We start from the raw sequence: 22,400 nt of genomic DNA on the forward strand, positions 1-22,400 counted from the left end.
GAAATTTTGAAAGTTGATTTTTTTAATTATTTGATATACCCCCTGAAGGACTTTGTTTAAAATGGTTAGAACTTTGGGATAATTTTGACCAATTTCGTCGGGGTCATTATTTTGACCATGAAATGGGGTCCTTAAGCTAAAATTATTCTGAAAAGTTGAAATTTTGAAAGTTGATTTTTTTAATTATTTGATATACCCCCTGAAGGACTTTGTTTAAAATGGTTAGAACTATGGGATAATTTTGACCAATTTCGTCAGGGTCATTATTTTGGCCATGAAATGGGGTCCTTAAGCTAAAATTATTCTGAAAAGTTGAAATTTTGAAAGTTGATTTTTTTAATTATTTGATATACCCCCTGAGGGATTTTACTAAAATTAGCTAGAACTATGAAATAATTTTGACCAATTTCATCGGGGTCATTTATTTCACCATGAAATGGGGTTTCAAGCTAAAATTAATCCGATAAAATTAACTTTTGAGAGTTCATTTTTTTTAAATTTTGTTATATTCCCTAACGGAGTTGATTTATTTATTGAGAATTTTTGAAGCGTGAATAACAAAAACTGTTATTATTTTCACAGAGCCAGGAAGTCGGAGCTGACATTGATGTTCGAACTGGAGTGAGACCTCGGAGACTGCATCGGATTCAGCAAATTTTCAGCAACTTTTACTTGGAGTCGGAATCTGTGAAGTCGGGTATTTTTGGAGAGCTGAAGTCGTCATTGGCGTCATATCCTGCATCCAGAGTCGGAGTTGTCTTCAAAGTATGGATTCAAAGTCGCTTGGAGGTACCCGACTCTGCAGCCCTTACTAGTACAGAGGAGTTATGGCAACTGCAGGTTTATTTGCAAATTACAAATAAACCAAAACAATAACTTTTTGCCTTCCTCACCTCACTGAGGAAAGGCTATAAAATCACTCGAAAACTGAACTTCTTAAATAGGCCTCGTAGACCCACCTTCACGTATACCTATCGACTCAGAATCAAATTCTGAGCAAATGTCTGTGTGTGTGGATGGACGTAGATTTTTTTTCTCACTCACTTTTCTCGAAACTGGCTTGTTCGATTTTGTCCGGATCTGTGTTTTTAGATCCGTCTACAGGTCCCATAGGTCATATTTTCATACCATTATGTTTAGTAAAGTACTTCAAAAGTTATGCTAAAAATACGATTTTGACTAAAGTTCGGAAGATTGTAAAAAGGGTGGTTTTTGTAAGAAAGGCCGTAATGCTAAACATTTTTAGAAAGGTATTTGAAAGACCTTTCTAACGAGTCCAAAACACTAAAGATCTGATAACCCCCCTACAAAAAGTTATTAGCACTTAAGCGTTATTTATTCACTTTTTGGGTGCGGGATCTCAGATATGTTCATGAAAACGTTGTCCGGATCTTTCATGCGACCTATCGTTCAATAGGTAATCAAAAGACTTTTCCAGCGCGTTCAAAACATCGAAGATCTGGCAACCCCCTCAAAAGTTATAAGACATTTTGATGAAAACGTTGTCCAAATATATCATGCGACCTATCTTTGGATAGGTAATTAAAGACCTTTCCAACGAGCACGAATTGGATTGGAGATCTGACTACCCTATCATAAGTTGTAAGCACATAAGTGCCCTGCAATATGAAGATCTGACTACCCAATCTAGTGGTATGAATAATGAGTCAAATTGATAAAACACCGAAAAACACTGCCCTTTTGTGTCTATTTAAATTTGAGGAAGGCACCAACCACCTAAGGGTGGATTAAGTAATGTTTTTTGTTATGGAGACATACCAGTTCAATAACATTTTTTGTTATTATGCTGCTCCACCTCTCCGCACAAAATAACAAATCTTGTTATTCCTTCATGAATCCTTCTGTGTTATTGGTTTGTTATTGCAATAACAACATAATAACAGTTTAAGTTATTCTTCGAACAAATCTTTGTTATTAATTTTTGTTATTTTAACAACTAATCCGATCATCCCAATAACATATTTCGATCTTCTCACAATATCAAAAACAGACCTTCCCAAGTTATTTCCGTCTGCTCGAGGAGTTACTAAAAGAGCTCGCGGGCCACAAAACACGACTATTTTCCGAACTCTCAAAAGAGCACCGCGTAGGAGAGAAGGGTTGCTTGGTCTCTTTCAAATTTCTCTCTCAGTGAATAGAGCTTTATGACGTTTCGCGTACGCACACTAGTGCACCATTTGGTTTTGCTTCCTGACAAAATTTAACCTCACTTTTTTTTCGTGTACGTACGCGCAATACATACGCACGTAGTTTACTTTATACTCAGTGAGTGCTCAATGATGCTCATTGATTAGGGATCTTTCATTATTGATTGTCGACTTGTTAAGTATATCGATTTAAACTAATTTTAATATTCCAGGAATTATAATTTGAAAACCTAGGGACCTTAATTAAATCAAAAGGGCACGAGGTCAAATGTCATGACCCCGATTGAAATGCAATACCTCGTGGCGCTCAACCCTCTTTTTAATAACATCAACAAAAACATCACACCAGAAAAAACTAAGGGAAAATGATATGTTAATTTCCAAACACACACTCACTCATCCACGCACGTCCCCTCTCACTAAAAATCCCAATCCCAACCCGAAGGTTGGTATTCCAATCTTTCTGCTCACAGTTTTATTTATTTGACTTTTCCTCTCCTGGTCGACGGGGATTTGTTTGGTTTTGTGTGGTTCATTTTTCTTGTTTTGTTACGGGCGCGCGCACACTTACGCCCTGTTTTTTTTTGGTGATGCGTTGATGGATTTATTTCAATTTAAAGATGTGGTAAATCCCGGGTTTTATCTCAGTTTTAATGATGCCACTCCAACTATTTTGTTGCGGTTTTAATTTATCGACACCGTTTCCGCATGTTTTTGTTGTTTTAGAATTTTTGTTTATTTTTCTTGTGATTAATAGTTTTTAATGGCCATTACATAAAAAACGTATGTTTAGTTCAATTCTTTAAAATCAGCATAGTTATGATTGACATTTGTTGATCATTTAATGATATTGAGTTAAATTTTTGCCTTTTCTCGGTTTATTGGGTACGGATCCACTGTTGATTTTAAGCAATGCTCCTTCTCTTTTTGGTATTAAGAATTTGCAATTTAATTGTATTTACAATAAACGTAAACAAATAAATTATTCAAAATCTTTATAAGTCAATGAACTCAGTAAACCGCAAGTGTAACCAACACACGCAAAAAAACTCCTTTCACGCTTGTCGCCACATACATTCAAAACTAAAGAAAAAAACAAAATTTATTGCTCTCAAACAACAAACGAAATTATTTCAACTATGTGCGTACGTCATCCCAAATCGGAGATCGAGGAAAAAACCTTCGTTTGAATACTTAATTAATTTTTTATTAATTTTCCTCTCAGAATCCAATCGAAACTAACCCTTTTCAAACGAAAAAAAAAATAGTAGGGACTTCTGACTCGGAAGCAGCAGTTCCACTGGATAGGAAGGTTTTTTGGGACAAAAAACAATCTCTTCCAGTTCTCGTTCTCTCACCGCAGCAATGATTTATGACCACGCGGAGGTCAACGAAGAGGGCAGACTGAATCTGAACTTGAGGCGCAACTGCCTCCCGGAGAATTTATGTCCAACGGCAGGGCGTAAATTCCGTACCGCGACCTTCTTGTAGGGGAAGGAAGAAAGATCTGGTTTGAGTGACTTTCGTAGCTTGATATAATTTACTTTTTTAAATATTCAAAAGATACTATACTTGAACATTGTATAAAATCAACCTTAAATAATCAAGTTTTTAGAGGTCATAAAAGGTTCACTGAACAAGATTATCGACTCAACAAAATCGCTCGGTTTCAATGATCCCCACAACATTGTTTTTCCTCTTGCATTATTCATGATCTCAGGATGAATTGCATCATGCGGTAATTTGGATGGCATACGTCAATAAGCATGACATCTTAACGTCGCTCTTTTTATTTCCTCAATTTTACTAAACAAAAAAAAGCAAGTCCTTCGCAACAACTGTCGCCCAACTTCACGACTCACTTCCACGTGCTGTTTTATTGCATTCCCGTTGCACTTTCCACCAGAAACCACAATGAACGCAATGTTGTCATCCCAAATTGGGCAAAACAACCTGTCAGCGACGCGCACAGTTCTTGAGAAACGAGATACTTTGGATTCTTGAGTTCACCTCACGACGACGACATGAAACCCGTGACCACACGAGTGACCGCTGGAACATGCGTTTAATTAACCAGAAGAGGTGCTCCGATAAGGTTTAGTGAGATCCCCCGTCAAACATGGTTCTGGAGTCGGCGTTGAAGAGCTGGTGAGCAGCGGTGGCGCTTCCACATGTGACAAACCATTTATCACTCGACCGTGAACGATTGGACGCAATTGAATCACTGTCAGGCTGGTACTTTAAGCTGACCACTTCCCTGCCAATTAATCATTGGCGCGCAATGCAAAGTGACAGCTTACGTGGTGGGGAATGCGCGGTCGTTTGACGTTTCGTTCTGGAGAGATTCTTGCGAACGTGAACATTTGTTCACGGTTTTGTGAACATTTGTGCAGTGTTTGGTAACTTTCATGATCTTGTGAGTAATTAACTAAGTTTTTATTTTTATTCATGTTCACAAATATGCAGTCGTGAAAATTTCTGTTCATGATTTTGTAAAATGTGTACTAAAATGCAACCGTGAACATTTTATGTTTCATGATTTTGTAATATCGGAGTCAAAATGTACAACAAAGTGTTGACAGTAAAGTCGTTTGCCAAATTTCTCTTTTTATTGCGGAACCAAATCTTTTGCACCATTTGTCACCTGCCTGTCACAATACAGTGGGCTGTTCCAGCAAACATTTCGATCCAGACACAGCTCGTTTGTCTTCGTTCAATTAGCGTGCTTAGAAATGTGCGTCGCGGGAAAATTTTGCGTTTCCCCTTAACTTAGGGTAGTTTGCCAACTGTTGGTCGAATTCTTATTTTGTCAAAAAGTTGTTCAACAGTTAGAAACCTTTCCAATTTGCGTTGACAGTCGTCGGATTTGCTTTATGGCGATGCTAAAAATTTCTTTGAATTCTTTTCCGCTAAAAAGCGTATGATTCAGTAAGTTCCCAAAAAAAATTAGCAAACCACCGCAGCTCTTCAAAAGCACCGTCGCCGTCTCTAAACATGGTGCGGCCAATTTGGAGCTAATTAGCCGTGGCAGTTATGGGGCTGGCGGTACTTTTACGGATTGCTGCCGACGGTGACCCCGTTTCTTGGAGACATTATCCGCCCAAAAATAAAGCCAAAGGTGATAAAATCAAACAAAAATAGAGAAATTCTCAGAAGCTGCCCGAGTGGGGTTTGATTTATTGAGTAACTGTCCCGGGGACCATACTAGACTTCAGTTCCCAAGAAGATTAATAATGCCTGCTGACCATCAGCGAACAGATCACCACGTTTAACGATTGATTCTTGAGAACGCACATGGCGACCGCGTAGCGCTTTCACTCTCGCCGTAGAGCGACGTCCAGCGACTTCCAACATTCCAAGAAGTGGTTCCCGGATTAGTCCCTCCGTAATGAGTGATATCGATTACATTCGAACAGTTACCGAGCTGGGGGAAGGTGTTTGCCCGAGGAAGACCAAAAAAAACCCTCCTCAAACTTACCGCAGAGCAACATAATAAAAACCCAGGCTCAGGAACACTAAAAATCTGAGGGAAGAGAGGAGAACAAGTGTGTGCGGTAGAAAGTGTCACCTAATAACAATGTTAATCAATCAAATTAACACCAGAGTGACAAAAACGAAAGAAAGAAGAACGAAAGACAGGAAGGGGGACGCTCTTGCAAGGTTTGAACACACTACACTACTGCTCGGGTAGCGCAGACTTGAGCTGTTGAACGCATCGGTATCGAAAGATCAGTCATCTGCACGGGGTTCGATTGGGAAACGGGTTCGACAGCTAGCTGGAGTGAAACAGGTTTCGACTTATCTGATCAGAAGTTATGGATTATTAGTGTAGCATTCCGAGCGATTATCTCATGAGAAATGGCTTGGCGTTTGAGCGAGAAAATTCTCACTCAATTTATTTGAATCTGATCTACTTTAATTGCAACTTTTTAAGACTTTTCCTTTTCACGTTTCATCTCTCATTTCTCATTTTTCATTTCTCATTTCTCATTTCTCATTTCTCATTTCTCATTTCTCATTTCTCATTTCTCATTTCTCATTTCTCATTTCTCATTTCTCATTTCTCATTTCTCATTTCTCATTTCTCATTTCTCATTTCTCATTTCTCTTTTCTCATTTCTCATTTCTCATTTCTCATTTTTCATTTCTTATTTCTCATTTCTCATTTCTCATTTCTCATTTCTCATTTCTCATTTCTCATTTCTCATTTCTCATTTCTCATTTCTCATTTCTCATTTCTCATTTCTCATTTCTCATTTCTCATTTCTCATTTCTCATTTCTCATTTCTTATTTCTCATTTCTCATTTATTATTTCTCATTTCTCATTTCTCATTTCTCATTTCTCATTTCTCATTTCTCATTTCTCATTTCTCATTTCTCATTTCTCATTTCATATTTCTCATTTATCATTTCTCATTTCTCATTTTTCATTTTTCATTTTTCATTTTTCATTTTTCATTTTTCATTTTTCATTTCTCATTTCTCATTTCTCATTTCTCATTTCTTATTTCTCATTTCTCATTTCTCATTTCTTATTTTCAAATTCCATTTCTCATTTCTCATTTCTCATTTCTCATTTCTCATTTGAGCAATTCTCTACGAAATCGGTCTTTTTTCTTCAATTTTAATTTTTGTATTTTTTGATCGGGCTGAAACTTTTTTGGTGCCTTCGGTTTGCCCAAAGAAGCCATTTTGCATCATTAGTTTGTCCATATAATTTTCCATACAAATTTGGCAGCTGTCCATACAAAAATGATATGTGAAAATTCAAAAATCTGTATCTTTTGAAGGAATTTTTTGATCGATTTGGTGTCTTCGGCAAAGTTGTAGGTATGGATATGGACTACACTGGAAAAAAATGATACACGGTAAAAAAAATTTGGTGATTTTTTTATTTAACTTTTTATCACTAAAACTTGATTTGCAAAAAAACACTATTTTTAATTTTTTTATTTTTTTGATATGTTTTAGAGGACATAAAAAGCCAACTTTACAGAAATTTCCAGGTTGTGCAAAAAATCATTGAGCGAGTTATGAATTTTTAAATCAATACTGATTTTCAAAAAATCGAAATATTGGTCGCAAAAATTTTTCAACTTCATTTTTCGATGTAAAATCAAATCTGCAATCAAAAAGTACTTTAGTGAAATTTTGATAAAGTGCACCGTTTTCATGTTAAATCCATTTTTAGGTGACTTTTTTGAAAATAGTAGCAGTTTTTCATTTTTTTAAATTAGTGCACATGTTTGCCCACTTTTCAAAAAAAATATTTTTGAAAAGCTGAGAAAATTCTCAATATTTTGCTTCTTCGGACTTTGTTGATACGACCTTTAGTTGCTGAGATATTGCAATGCAAAGATTTAAAAACAGGAAAATTGATGTTTTCTAAGTCTAACCCAAACAGCCCACCATTTTTCAATGTCGATATCTCAGCAACTAATGGTCCGATTTTCAATGTTAATATATGAAAAATTTGTAAAATTTTCCGATCTTTCCGAAAACAATATTTTCAAAATTTTCAGATCAAGACTATCATTTTAAAAGGGCATTTGAATGTTTGGCCTTTTTGAAATGTTAGTCTTGATTTGAAAATTTTGAAAATATTGTTTTCAAAAAGAACGGAAAATTTTACAATTTTTTCATATATTAACATTGAAAATCGGACCATTAGTTGCTGAGATATCGACAGTAAAAAATTGTGGACTGTTTGGATGAGACTTATAAAACATCAATTTTCCTGTTTTTAAACCTTTGCATAGCAATATCTCAACAACTTAAGGTCGTATCAACAAAGTCCGAAGAAGCAAAATATAGAGAATTTTCTCAGCTTTTCAAAAATATTTTTTTGAAAAGTGGGCAAACATGTGTACTAATTTTAAAAAAAATGAAAAACTGCGACTATTTTCAAAAAAGTCACCTAAAAATGGATTTAACATGAAAACGGTGCACTTTATCAAAATTTCACTAAAGTACTTTTTGATTGCAAATTTGATTTTACATCGAAAAATGAAGTTGAAAAATTTTTGCGACCAATATTTCGATTTTTTGAAAAAATCAGTATTGATAAAAAAATTCATAACTCGGTCAATGATTTTTTGCACAACCTGGAAATTTCTGAAAAGTTGGCATTTTATGTCCTCTAAAACATATCAAAAAACTAAAAAAATTAAAAATAGTGTTTTTTTGCATATCAAGTTTTAGTGGTAAAAAGTTAAATAAAAAAATCACCAATTTTTTTACCGTGTATCATTTTTTTCCAGTGTAGTCCATATCCATACCTACAACTTTGCGGAAGACACCAAATCGATCAAAAAAATCCTTCAAAAGATACAGATTTTTGAATTTTCATACATCATTTTTGTATGGACAGCTGCCAAATTTTTTTGGAAAATTATATGGACAAACTAATGATGCAAAATGGCTTCTTTGGGCATACCGAAGGCACCAAAAAAGTTTCAGCCCGATTAAAAAATACAAAAAAAATCGAATGACCGAAATCCTAGAGAACTGCTCATTTCTCATTTCTCATTTTCCATTTTCATAATTTTTCACATTTCTTATATTTTTTTTCGTTTCTCATTTCTTATTTTCAAATTGCATTTCTCACTTTATTCTTTCCAGTTCCCTCTTGTCTCTTGTCTCTTGTCTCTTGTCTCTTGTCTCTTGTCTCTTGTCTCTTGTCTCTTGTCTCTTGTCTCTTGTCTCTTGTCTCTTGTCTCTTGTCTCTTGTCTCTTGTCTCTTGTCTCTTGTCTCTTGTCTCTTGTTTCTTTTTTAATAACATTCTTGGGTAATTCTCCGCCAACTCACACAGCAGTTGCCCCGACCCCTCTTCGATTTGCGTGAAACTTTGTCCTAAGGGGTAACTTTTGTCCCTGATCACGAATCCGAGGTCCGTTTTTTGATATCTCGTGACGGAGGGGCGGTACGACCCCTTCCATTTTTGCACATGCGAAAAAAGAGGTGTTTTTCAATAATTTGCAGCCTGAAACGGTGATGAGATAGAAATTTGGTGTCAAAGGGACTTTTGTGTAAAATTAGACGCCCGATTTGATGGCGTACTCAAATTCGAATAAACGTATTTTTATCGAAAAAAACACTAAAAAAGTTTTAAAAATTCTCCCATTTTCCGTTACTCGACTGTAAAAAATTTTGGAACATGTCATTTTATGGGAAATTTAATGTACTTTTCGAATCTATATTGTCCCAGAAGGGTCATTTTTTCATTTAGAACAAAATTTTTCATTTTAAAATTTCGTGTTTTTTCTAACTTTGCAGGGTTATTTTTTAGAGTGTAACAATGTTCCACAAAGTTGTAGAGCAGACAATTGCAAAAATTTTGATATATAGACATAAGGGGTTTGCTTATAACCATCACGAGTTATCGCGATTTTACGAAAAAAAGTTTTGAAAAAGTTGGTCGTCACCGATCATGGCCGTTCATGGTCACCCGCGACAGACACGGACGACGAAACAAAGAGAAACGCAAAAAGTAACTTTTTCAAAACCTTTTTTCGTAAAATCGTGATAACTCGTGATGTTTACAAGCAAACCCCTTATGTCTATACATCAAATTTTTTGTAATTGTCTGCTCTACAACTTTGTAGAACATTGTTACACTCTAAAAAATAACCCTGCAAAGTTAGAAAAAACACGAAATTTTAAAATGAAAAATTTTGTTCTAAATGAAAAAATGGCCCTTCTGGGACAATGTAGATTCGAAAAGTACATTAAATTTCCCATAAAATGACATGTTCCAAAATTTTTACAGTCGAGTAACGGAAAATGGGAGAATTTTAAAACTTTTTAGTGTTTTTCGATGAAAATACGTTTTTCGGAATTCTGAGTACGCCATCAAATCGGGCGTCTAATTTTACATAAAAGTCCCTTTGACACCAAATTTCTATCTCATCACCGTTTCAGGCTGCAAATTGTTGAAAAACACCTCTTTTTTCGCATGTTCAAAAATGGAAGGGGTCGTACCGCCCCTCCGTCACGAGATATCAAAAAACGGACCTCGGATTCGTGATCAGGGACAAAAGTTACCCCTTAGGACAAAGTTTCACGCAAATCGAAGAGGGGTCGGGGCAACTTTTCCCGATTTCGTGTGAGTTGGTAGAGAATTACTCTCTTATTTTTCATAACAAATTCATAAATCAATCTTGTTTTCTAAAGTTCATTTCACTTCTTTTGAAAAATTATGTTACCAAAATTGCAAAAATGATTTTTAAATTAAAAAAATCTAAAATCAAACTGAATACCAAAACAATCTCAATCCTTTGTACTAACTCAGGTCAACGAACTCTCAGTTTCAATTTCCCAAATGGAAACCCTGTCCCTTTTTTCCCTCAGCAAGAAGCTGTTTACCGACACTGTATGCTTCGGTCCAAACAGTCCGTATCAATTACCCAGAATCACACACTTCAAAGACACTGGTGAAGAAAAAGCTGTGAAAAGAATCCTTGTTTTTTTTTCGATCCTTTCTGTCGCACTTTCAACTGAAATTCATCTTGTTTGGATTGACTTCCAAGATTTTTCCTCTCCAGTGGTCCACGTGGCGTGTTCATCGGACAAAAAAAATCCAAGTCGTGGAATGTCCCCGACGCGTACTTCCCCGGGGGGTTCTTCCCGCTTCAAACACGGACACGGACCGAGTTTTATTGATTTCCAATGTTTTTAATTAGTCGGTGCGCATTATCCGACGTTGGAAGCGCCGTAAATTTGTCCTTGTTTGTTTCCCCCTTTTTGGTAGAGAATCTCGTCGATGAGAAATCGAAATCCTCAAATATTTGAACGTTCTGGCGGTGGCGCCGCCACCGCTGCCATCGAAAAGGTCAGATCAAATATTTAGATCAAAGATAAGTCTTTTCTCTCCCCTGCGTGTACGACAAAAGAAGATGCTCCTTGTTTAAACCTTCGAAAAACCCCTTTAAGGGTTCAATACCGGCGCCGGAGTTTTACGAGTTCGGAAGAACGCCCGTTCCAACTTGGACTAATAACGCGCTTTAAGTCGATCGGTTTTATATGATAATGAGAGCCGCGCGCGTTTGATTTGAGAACTCACCGAACCGTAAACCGTCCCGCAGGTGTCCATGCACAGAAACAAACAGGTCGCGACGCCCTGGATCCGGATCTGACCGGCGGCCACGGTCGTCCGCTGGAGGATCGCTGCAATGAGAAAATAAAAGACAAAAGTTAGACTGTGAAGTTGACGTTTGTTAAGACTAGAATTGACAAGCGTTCGCGATTTGACTTGGCGACTTATAACACTGCAGTCTTTCTGAGTACTCTTTTTGCAAAACAATAGAACTACGTCGAGCAGTTTAAAGTCAATGTCGGTCCGACGGCAAGATAAACATGCAATTTTTGTACTGGGTACTGTCAATAGGACAGCCAGAATTAATCTAGATCAAAGCAAAATCATCATTTGTCAGATGGTCAACATATATGCCAACCTCAAAAAATCGGACGCAACTCGTGATCTTCGATCTCAAGATATGCAACCAGTTGCAAATTGGTCCCCGCGGTAGCGATCTTCACCGTGACCAACTTGGTCCATATAAGGTGCGAAATCGTGATAAGATCTTTCAACTCGCTTCAGTTCAAAGATGCACCACCAATCGAGTGATAACTCATCCGCGTCCAGTGACAATCGAAAACCGGTTCATCGCGATTCGTGGCGATCAATCAATTTGACAGTCACATCAACTCGGAGTCTTCCGGATAATTGGACCATTGCGCGGACATAAGTAATGGACTACAATTTATTATGTAAATTATCGTGAACCCAGCCTCGTTTTTTTTGGGTGTGAAAAGCCCGAACTACCGTCATCACTCATTGTATCATCATTAAGGGCATGGAAAACCGTGAGATCGACCACCTGACCGAGTTGTGGGTCCCCCTTAATGTCGACCACCCGCGCGCGCTCGTCGTACCTTAATTTCTCCCTTTTCTCCCCGGTCCAAAATGATGCGATTTCAATTCGGACTTGATTACGATTTGCATTCAAATGGCCCTCGATTCCATGATTCGAGCCGTGTTGCAGTTATTTCCGAAATCAATTTCATTAGTCGCCCTCTTAATTGCTCCGATTAACGGCTTCCAAGCGATTGGGCTCTCGGATGTTGGACACGGAATCAATTGCTGGAGAGATATTGTCGTGACGGAACGGAGTTCAATTGCTTCTAGACAGTGTTGCCAAAATAAGACTTATCTTTAAATCTTTAAATCTTTAAATCTTTAAATCTTTAAATCTTTAAATCTTTAAATCTTTAAATCTTTAAATCTTTAAATCTTTAAATCTTTAAATCTTTAAATCTTTAAATCTTTAAATCTTTAAATCTTTAAATCTTTAAATCTTTAAATCTTTAAATCTTTAAATCTTTAAATCTTTAAATCTTTAAATCTTTAAATCTTTAAATCTTTAAATCTTTAAATCTTTAAATCTTTAAATCTTTAAATCTTTAATTCTTTAAATCTTTAAATCTTTAAATCTTTAAATCTTTAAATCTTCAAATCTTCAAATACAAGAAGTTTTAATCTTGTCGTGCTATCTTGACACACCCTGAAAATTGCTGTAATTGAGACAACAAGCCAAAGAGGTTTTCATCAGAACGCGTTTGACACACGTACATGCCTCAGTACTGTTAACATTTGTAAATAAAACTCAACAAACTTCGGGAAAATGCACAGAATGATCAACCAAACAAAACTTTTTTGTTATTGTTTACATTGCGTGCTCTATTTTTTGTTTATTCAATGTCAAACATTAAATCGCGTTTTTCTCGAAACGTCAAAAAGCGACGTGCGACAAGATAGCACGACAACGTCGACGTTTTACTTTAGTTGGTGAGAAAAGTTTGCTGACCAAAATAGGACAAGTTCCCGAGGTTTTGATTGTCATTTTGCTCCTATCACCACACTTCAAGTCCATTGAAAAATCTTGAACGCTTCTAGCGCTAAAGCCACCAATGGCAGCTTATCACTCACAAGTGCCTTATCAAACCGAGTGTTCAGATTTACCCCCTCGTGCATTCCACAAAAAAAACCCTTATCGCATTGCACGTCGACTTTGCCCCTGCGGATTCTCCACTACATTTCGCGAAATCGCGAAACACAACGCAATACCTGTCGAGTTGAGTCGACAAAAAGTGCAGTCGCAGCAGGCTCCCGTTGCATCAGCTGTTATTCCGTCACTCGACGGTTCAGTTACATGGGCGGTGGCACGTTCGCGCCCACTGCGATCAAGGACACACGAATGTCGACCTTCTGTCTAGCTTTTCAGCGTGGGTAGATTTAGTCGACTAAGTGTCAACACTGACACCGGGAGCGGTTGGTGCAGGTCAAGATCTGTGTCAAGTGCTTCCAGCGAGTGGTGCGGTGACCGGAATGGTGGCCAAAAATCCGCACACTTTCTGTCACAGACAAGTAGACGTTTGACAAGTTAACAATCGGGTGGGTCACCTGACATCATGCTGTCAAAACTGCACGCTGACCGAAGCAAACCGAGTTGTCTGTGCCGCTGTCCAAGCATGACTTGTTTTTTTGTTGCAAACCGCTTGCGCGAATCAACCCCATGGAGCCAATTTATTATTATAAAATCACTTCCCGCGGTGGTGTTTGTTGCTGTATTGTTTATGGTATTGGCTTGATTGATTGATCGGTGGTCGATCTCCGGACCGGGGAGAGTGTTGGCAGTAAGCGGGCAGCAGTATGGTCGGAGCGATAATTCCACCGCGTGGAGAATTGGATTGAGATTGTCGACTACGAGTACAAGAAGAGGTTTACCGGTGGCGGGTTTGCTGACAGAAGGTGGTCACCACCACGTTCGCGAAAATGATTGATTGATTGATTTGCGATTAATTGGCGGTAATGGGCGCTTCTGGTTCAGTTATGCTGCAATCATTGGATGGTGTGTTCGTTTGATGAGTTCAAATCAACAGAATTACAAACTGCTATTTTAGTGATCTTTATATGGATTTGTTGAGTTCTCGAAATCATCAAACTGTTTGAATTTTTGCCTTCGAATCTTTTTGAGGATTGGGGATAAGTACGAAGTTTCAAAATCGACCCGGACATAATTCACAGCAGGGTTGCCCAAACATCTATTAGTTCTCGATACACCTCCCACAGAACAAAAACAAATAGCATTCTGCCAAGAGCTCAGCGTTAATTGTTTCCCATCAGCAACCTCAGCCCCGACCCGTAAGAAATCCAGGCAGGTTGCATCAACTCAAAAGACTCGACGACCACACGTCAGGGGCGTGTTCCCCACGGGATCCCCAACACTGCTCAGCTAAACTATACTAGGAAGCGAATTCCAAACATTTCACATAATTGATGGTTATGTCAGTTTCTTAGTCAAATATTTTCACATGACGCGCCGCAGTCCGATTTTGCTTGTGCAGCACGTGAAGAACACGCATGTTTTGGGCGGTTGAGATTGGAGAATGAGTTAGTTTCACGGGGAGCTGCTGACTGGTCGCGTACTTGCAACAGCGACGCCGTCGTCGTTCATCATCTTTTGGCGGCGCAGCAGAACGCCACCGGGAGTCAAGTGTGGCTGGTTTGGGTAACCCTTGGCTTTGAAGTTAGTGGAAAGCTGACAAAAAATGTCAACACACTTTTTGAAAAATCTAGAGTATTTTTTTAAAAGGTCCTATAAGCTACACGGAGAAAAAAGAGTTCCCAAAAATCGTGAACAAGCGTTCATGAAATTGGGAACCACGAACAAAGTGTTCAAATTTCATGGTACGTTTTTCAAAATCGTACCATGGGATTTGAACACTTTATTCGAGGTTCCCATTTTCATGAACACTTGTTCACGATTTTGGGAACTCTTTTTTCTCCGTGTATTGTCTTTCATGTTTTCAAAGAACCTATTAAAAAAGATCTAGATATGTTAGAATGTTCGCTAAAATCAAACTTTCGGTGGCTTTATCTTGAAAACGGAGCCCTTTATCAAAAAATCGGTGAAGTACTTTTCGATTGCAAATTCAATTTTGCATTAAAAAATAATGTCAAACTTGTTTTTGCATGAAACTTCGATTTATTCCAACATTTAGGGGACAAAAATCCGCAACTTTTGAGCCATAGAGAAACATGGTCAAAAAAATCTGCCACCGAGTTATGAATTTTTGAAAAAATAGTGATTTTTGGAATAAATCGAAGTTTCATGCAAAAACAAGGTCAAAGAATCTCGAAAATCAAAAAATACGTATTTTGGAAAATTAAGTTTTAGTGAAAAAAAAGTTGATAAAAAAATCTGCATTTTTTTTTCCTTTACCTTATTTTTTTTCTCAAATTCCTCAACAATACCTACAACTTTGCCGAAGACACCAAATTGATCAGAAAATTCACTCAAAAGTTACAGCTGTTTGAATATTCACATACCATGTTTGTATGGACAGCAGCCTAAATTATATGGAGACTTGTATGGGTGAACCAATGGTACAAAATAGCTTATTTGGTCATAGGGAAGGCCCCCACAAAGTTAAAGTCAAATCAAAAAATACAAAAAATAAAAATGGTCGAAATCGGCCGATTTCGTAGAGAGTTGCTCTTTGCCAAATCTGGCTTCACTGACTTAAACTAAAAAAAAAAACTTTCCAGACTACTTTCTAGTGCGTCATACAAAGCATATCTGAAAGTTAATTCATCTAGCAACCCTGTCCTATGTTAATGAAATTTAAGTGGAAATATTAATACTTTTCTTGACGAAATGGATTTTAAGAGCCACCACCATGTACAACTCTTACTAATATGTTTGGAATAAGACATTTCCGGTGATTTGGCAACCCTGCCATGATCTATTGAAGCATAGGTTGAATTCAAGCAAAACAATGTAAATGAGCCAAAGCCGAAGTATAGACAAACAGATTGCCCTGCTTACATCAGTGGATGTTTACATTGTGATGGATTCTTTCTTTACACTTTGGTTTTGGCCCAAATACATAGTTTTGCTTGAATTTATAGATTTTCTTTCTTTTAAATTTGCATTCTTAAAAAAAGAATCTCGATTAACTTTATAATTTTAAAGTAACTATATAATGTTAAATGTAAATTAAAATTTGAGAGTAGTTTTAATCACCTAAAACAAAAGTTGAAAATAAATGTTCAAATAAAAAACCAAACAAATATTTGACAATTAAAATGTTTTTTGTTCAGCGTTCGGTAATTTGAACGTAACCATACTTCTCTACGAAATCGGTCTTTTTTCTTCAATTTTAATTTTTGTATTTTTTAATCCGACTGAAACTTTTTTGGTGCCTTCGGTATGCCCAAAGAAGCCATTTTGCATCATTTGTTCGTTCATATAATTTTCCATACAAATTTGGCAGCTGTCCATACAAAAATGATATGTGAAAATTCAAAAATCTGCATCTTTTGGTGGAATTTTTTGATCGATTTGGTGTCTTCGGCAAAGTTGTAGGTATGGATATGGACTACAATGAAAAAAAATGATACACGGTAAAAAAATTGGTGATTTTTTATTTAACTTTTTGTCACTAAAACTTGATTTGCAAAAAATTACTATTTTTTTTATTTTTTGATATGTTTTAGAGGACATCAAATGCCAACTTTTCAGAAATTTCCACAATGGGCAAAAAATCTCTGACCGAGTTATGATTTTTTGAATCAATACAGATTTTTTTCAAAAAATCGAAATATGGGTCGCAACAATTTTTAAACTTCATTTTTCGATGTAAAATCAAATTTGCAATAAAAAAAACTTTTGTGAAATTTTCATTAAGTGCACCGTTTTCAAGTTAAATCAATTTTTAGGTGACTTTTTTGAAAATTGTAGCAGTTTTTCATTGTTTTTAAATTAGTGTACATGTTTGCCCAGTTTTGAAAAAAAATATTTTTGCAATAAAATTGAATGTTTGGTCCTTTTGAAAAGGTTGGATTTTCGAAAAGATCGGAAAATTTCACAAATGTTTCATAATTTAATATTTAAAATCGGACCATTCGTTGCTGAGATATCGACGTTAGAAAATGGTGGGTTTTAAACCTTTGCATGGCAATATCTCAGCAACTAAGGGTCGTATCAACAAAGTCCAAAAAGCAAAATATAGAGAATTTTCTTAGCTTTTCAAAAATATTTTTTTCAAAAGTGGGCAAACATGTGCACTTATTTTGGAAAATGAAAAACTGCGGCATTTTCAAAAAAGTTATTTAAAAATGGCTTTAATTTGAAAACGGTGCACTTTATGAAAATTTCAAAATTGTTGTTTGTAAATCAAGTTTTAGTGACAAAAAGTTAAATAAAAAATCATCAAAAAAAATTTACCGTGTATCATTTTTTTCCAGTGTAGTCCGTATCCATACCTACAACTTTGCCAAAGACACCAAATCGATCGAAAAAAAATCTTCAAATGATACAAATTTTTGAATTTTCATACATCATTTTCATAAATTGGTATGGAAAATTATTTGTTGATAATGTTTCATAATAGAGATAATGTTTCAATTAAGAGAACCACTTTTGAGTTAATGAAAAAATAAAAAAAAGTGTCACGGACATTTTAGCTTTTTTATTTTTTTTTCAAAATATTAAAATTGAACTTCAAAAAATATTGCTATTATTTTCATGAAATGCACTGTTTAATGGTTATTTTTGTATGCAATTTCATCAATTAAAAACTTCAAAACTTGAAAATCAAGTATAAAATTTTTTAATCAATAACAAACACGTTTTTTTTTCACCGATCACTTTGTACATTGTCCCGATATTTGTTTGAATGTCAGTGCCGGAGTTCCGAATCACAATCAAATATGTTTAAAGTAGTCGGGCATGTACGAGTGACAAACGTGTTCTGAGTAAATCCCTTTGCCTTACAGCAATTTGCAGTTTGTGTCAAGATAGCATGATCAGATCGAAGCTTTGTTCATTTGAAAAGTGACAACAATGCACGGTTTTTCCGGTTTTTGTTGAATATTTCAGGATCGAAATCGAACTTTGGGGAACTATAAAGGTCAAAAAGTGAGGCATTGAAAGCTGCACAAAATTGCGTCCTTATCTCAATTTGGCCAAAAATCGACGTTATTGTAATTTGTAATTTGTTGGTTTATTGGATACGACAACTTGTAAGTTTACACTGTTAATCAGGTCAAGCAAGATCACAACAATTTGTAAAATTATATAATTTCCATGAAAAAATATTTTTTATATTTTTGGAATCGAGACCAACATTCTATAAGGACATATGTTTTACATATGTGTAGTTGATTATTTTTGTATTTTTTACATTATTATTTAAATGAAAGTATAATTTTACAGAAATAACAAAATATATAAAAAAAATATATGAAAAATTAAAAGTAAAAGTAATTGACTTGCTTTGTGAACAATGCATTAATTGTTTTATTAGCCAAGGGTTACCACCTTATTACTCACAGTATCCAAAATATCCCAAGCAGGAGGTGGCGTTGCAGTTTCCAAAGTTCAAACAATGTCCAAAGCAAATCGCTCGGCCCGGTCCCAAAAAAACGTGTAGTAAAGGATAGTTTCGGTACAAGAAACCGGTCAGCCAGCAGTGTTCTTACACACAAAACACACCAACAAAAAACCAGCATGCCAAAGACGACACGACTCTTGACCGTTATGCTTGTTTAGAAGAAGCACTTGACGAGCTTCGGCAGCACCATCGAGTGGCCGCCGGCCACCGTCTGACAGGTTCCCATGTTTTCCGGGGCAGTCGCTTCTTCTGAGCTTGGAGGGGCGAGACTATTTTTTTGGCAATTTGTTACCATCTTCTACACATAAATATTTTTTTTTAATTTTTTGGGGTTTTTTAAATTAAACAACATTTTTTTTCAAATAAATAAAATATAATGACAAAACATGGATTGATGTATTTTTGTATTTTTAAAGGAATTTTTACTGTGCACTCCCCACCATTTTTTTGTCACTTTCGTTTAGTCCACCAAATTAGTTTCTTCATTCCAGGCGGAACTGACCAGTTTTTGGTCAGTGGCAGAACTTTTGTTTGTTTTTCTTTCCAAGCCCAAATTGCCCTCACTGAACATTGTGTGGCCCCGCCGCGGAGTGGTTTTGTAACCCATTGAGAAAACTTGTCCAGCAAGCCCTACAACGAAATCGAAAGCCTCCTCCTTTCAAATTGGGGCTGGCTTTGTGATGGCAGTCGTCCAGGCCGTAGAAGTAAGATGTTTGTGCTGCGATAATTGCGCAATTATCGTGCCATTCAATTTGAATCAATTCGCGACCGGCTTCTAGAGAGACCTCTTTTTTTGCTGGACAGTGTAGGGTAAAGGGACGATATTTGATCTTTAACTATAATTTATATCAATTTTATTATATTAACATTTAAAACAGAAACCCTGAACAATATCAACTTACAAGTTCGAAACGTCAATTGAACAAACTTATTTTGAGCTGTTCACGAATGACGTAACGACAACGATTACAGATATTTTCTCAACCTAAGCAGAAAATTGCCACTCCGAATGAAGAGGGAAGAGAGCAAAACGATGCCAAATTGAGGTAATTTTTGGCAAATGAGCGCCGACAAGGTGGCTTCCTTCTCTCTGCTTGATAGGTATCATTTTGATGGGCATCAGGGAGGCGAAATTGATTGAAAATTGGTGCCTATTTGGAAGATTTGACGAGTATATTTAACGAATCATTGGGAAAAGACATAATGAGAATTATGCCACTCAAACTTTACCAGATTTCGGAGAGTATTTTTTTTATTTTTCGGAAATACTAATCGAAATTAAAAGTGTTTGGAGAAATTGCAATAAAAAAATGTACTTCAAAATGGTAAAGTTAAAGAAATAGTTTTATTCATTTTTTTCTTTAATCAGAATTTAATTTTTTTTTAATGTAACGATCGTTCCCAAAAGTTTTTCTTTCGCAGTCAAATTCCGTTCCAAAAATAACTCCATTGGCTCACTTCATGTGTTGCGCGTGCCTTTTTTACTTCTCACGCACTCAGTAGAAAAGAAGTATCGCAAAAAGACAACAACAACAAAAAACGCTTCCAATAACTTGGCATTACCCGCTCTGGTTTTGACCGACCTGCCAAAAAGTGGCCATGCGGTGACCCCTCGTGGCGCGCTTAATGACTCGACAATTTGCTTTCAAAACGATCGTCGCCGTTGGTGCGTATCTAGACCTTTTGCGTGTACGCGCCTGAAGAAGTGCTCAAAAAGATTGGCGAAAATTTAAATAAGGTTAGCTTAATATGGCAGTTAAGTTTATCTACGAAATAAAAAAATATATAGGCTTGAAGAAGCTTTTCTTTGTAAATTTTTCCAGACTTTTGAAAATTTCCCTTGAAAAGAAAAAAAAAGTAGAAAAAAGTAGAAGATTTAATTCTCAAAAAATCGTTACAAATTCAAATTTTCGTTTGCTTGATCACACATCTGGTGCTCCTACTCTGATGATCTGCTGCTAGTGTTCGTCATGGGCACACTTTCGGTCTCATCTTACAATTTCTCACCATCGCTTTTTCTCCCTTTAGATCACTTCTTCTCTCACGTCATCTTCACTAACCAGTTCTGCGTGTACTGATTTGGTAACACAAAAATGATGTGCCGTTTGGATTAATTTATATGCTATTAATGACTGCAAGATTCAAATAAAAAAAAGAGTATGCATCAAAATCTGAGCTTTCAGAAAATTGTGACTCAAGTCCTGTTAGAAATTTCTTCATTTATTTAAATTAAAAATTGTTGGCCATTTTGTGCATTGTCCCAAAGTTTGGTTGAATCTGGATGCCGGAGTCCCAAGTTATTTATAATTGCAAATGTTTACGGTAGTCGGGCATGTACGTGTGTCAAACGCGCTATGAACTGTAATCCTTTTGGCAAGTTGTCGCATTTACAGCAATTTTCAGGTGTGGCAAGATAGCACGTAGAGAAAGAAACTTCTTTCATATGAAAAGTGACAAAAGTGCACGGAGTTTTCTCGGTTTCAGAATTGAAATTTTATTTCGGCGAAATCGGCAGAAGTTGCCCCGAACTTCCTTAAATTTCTGGTAAACTTTGCCCTAAAGGGTAATTTTGCTGACTGATTACGAATCTGAGGTCCATTTTTCTACATATTGTAAAAGTGTTTGGTACGTGTTTTTTTTATTTTTGTATGCCTTGAGGACGTACTCAAAATTCCGAAAAAAAAACCATTTTCAAAACATGTTTTTGTAAAATTGCGATAGCTCGTGATGGTTATGAGCAAACCCCTTAAGTTTATGCATCGACATTTTTGTAATTGGGTCCTGAAATTACGCTTAAATCTGTGATATTATTGTTCAAAACTATAAAACTTTGTACGACCGCAAAAGATTTAAAATCAATTAAAAAAAAACTTTGCGGCCCTTCTTGACAGCTTGACAAGCTTCTACTTGACAACTTGATCCAAGGGTCCAAGGGGACCATTGTTGATCCGTCGAAAAAAGATTGTCTCGTAAATTAATTTTTTTTTTGTTGGGTTGAGACCACTGCGACCATGACTTTGATCTATTGCGGTATACCCATTTTATTATCGCAGTCTTCAGGATGTCACGTTTTTATGGCGTACTCAGAATTCCGAAAAAAAACGTATTTTTCATCGAAAAAAAACACTTAAAAAGTTTTAAAAATTCTCCCATTTTCCGTTACTCGACTATACAAAATTTGGAACATATCATTTAATGGGAAATTTAATTTACTTTTCAAATCTACATTGACCCAGAAGGGTCATTTTTTCATTTAGAACAAAATTTTTCATTTTAAAATTTCGTGTATTTTTTAACTTTGCAGGGTTATTTTTTAGAAATTTTGATATATAGACATAAGGGGTTTGCTTATAAACATCACGAGTTATCGAGATTTTACGAAAAAAAGTTTTGAAAAAGTTACTTTTTGCGTTTCACTTTGTTTCGTCGTCCGTGTCTGTCGCGGGTGACCATGAACGGCCATGATCGATGACGACCAACTTTTTGTATGTAGATTCGAAAAGTACATCAAATTTCCCATAAAATGACATGTTCCAAAATTTTGTATAGTCGAGTAACGGAAAATGGGAGAATTTTTAAAACTTTTTTAGTGTTTTTTTCGATGAAAAATACGTTTTTTTTCGGAATTCTGAGTACGCCATCAAATCGGGCGTCTAATTTTACATAAAAGTCCCTTTGACACCAAATTTCTATCTCATCACCGTTTCAGGCTGCAAATTATTGAAAAACACCTCTTTTTTCGCATGTTCAAAAATGGAAGGGGTCGTACCGC

The 22,400-nt window shown here is 36.2% G+C and overlaps 1 protein-coding gene across 4 annotated transcripts in view; it reads right to left on the minus strand.

Annotated features, from left to right (window-relative positions):
• Positions 1-22,400, minus strand: part of LOC6054177 — a 118,777-nt gene that overhangs the window by 39,155 nt on the left and 57,222 nt on the right. For all 4 annotated transcript variants that reach the window (XM_038263667.1, XM_038263665.1, XM_038263666.1 and 1 more), the window contains one exon: positions 11,232-11,335. In XM_038263667.1, the coding sequence (XP_038119595.1) occupies positions 11,232-11,335 (104 nt within the window). The remainder of the gene's footprint in view (positions 1-11,231; positions 11,336-22,400) is intronic.

Source organism: Culex quinquefasciatus, chromosome 3 (assembly GCF_015732765.1).
Source record: "Culex quinquefasciatus strain JHB chromosome 3, VPISU_Cqui_1.0_pri_paternal, whole genome shotgun sequence".
Taxonomy (NCBI): domain Eukaryota; kingdom Metazoa; phylum Arthropoda; class Insecta; order Diptera; family Culicidae; genus Culex; species Culex quinquefasciatus.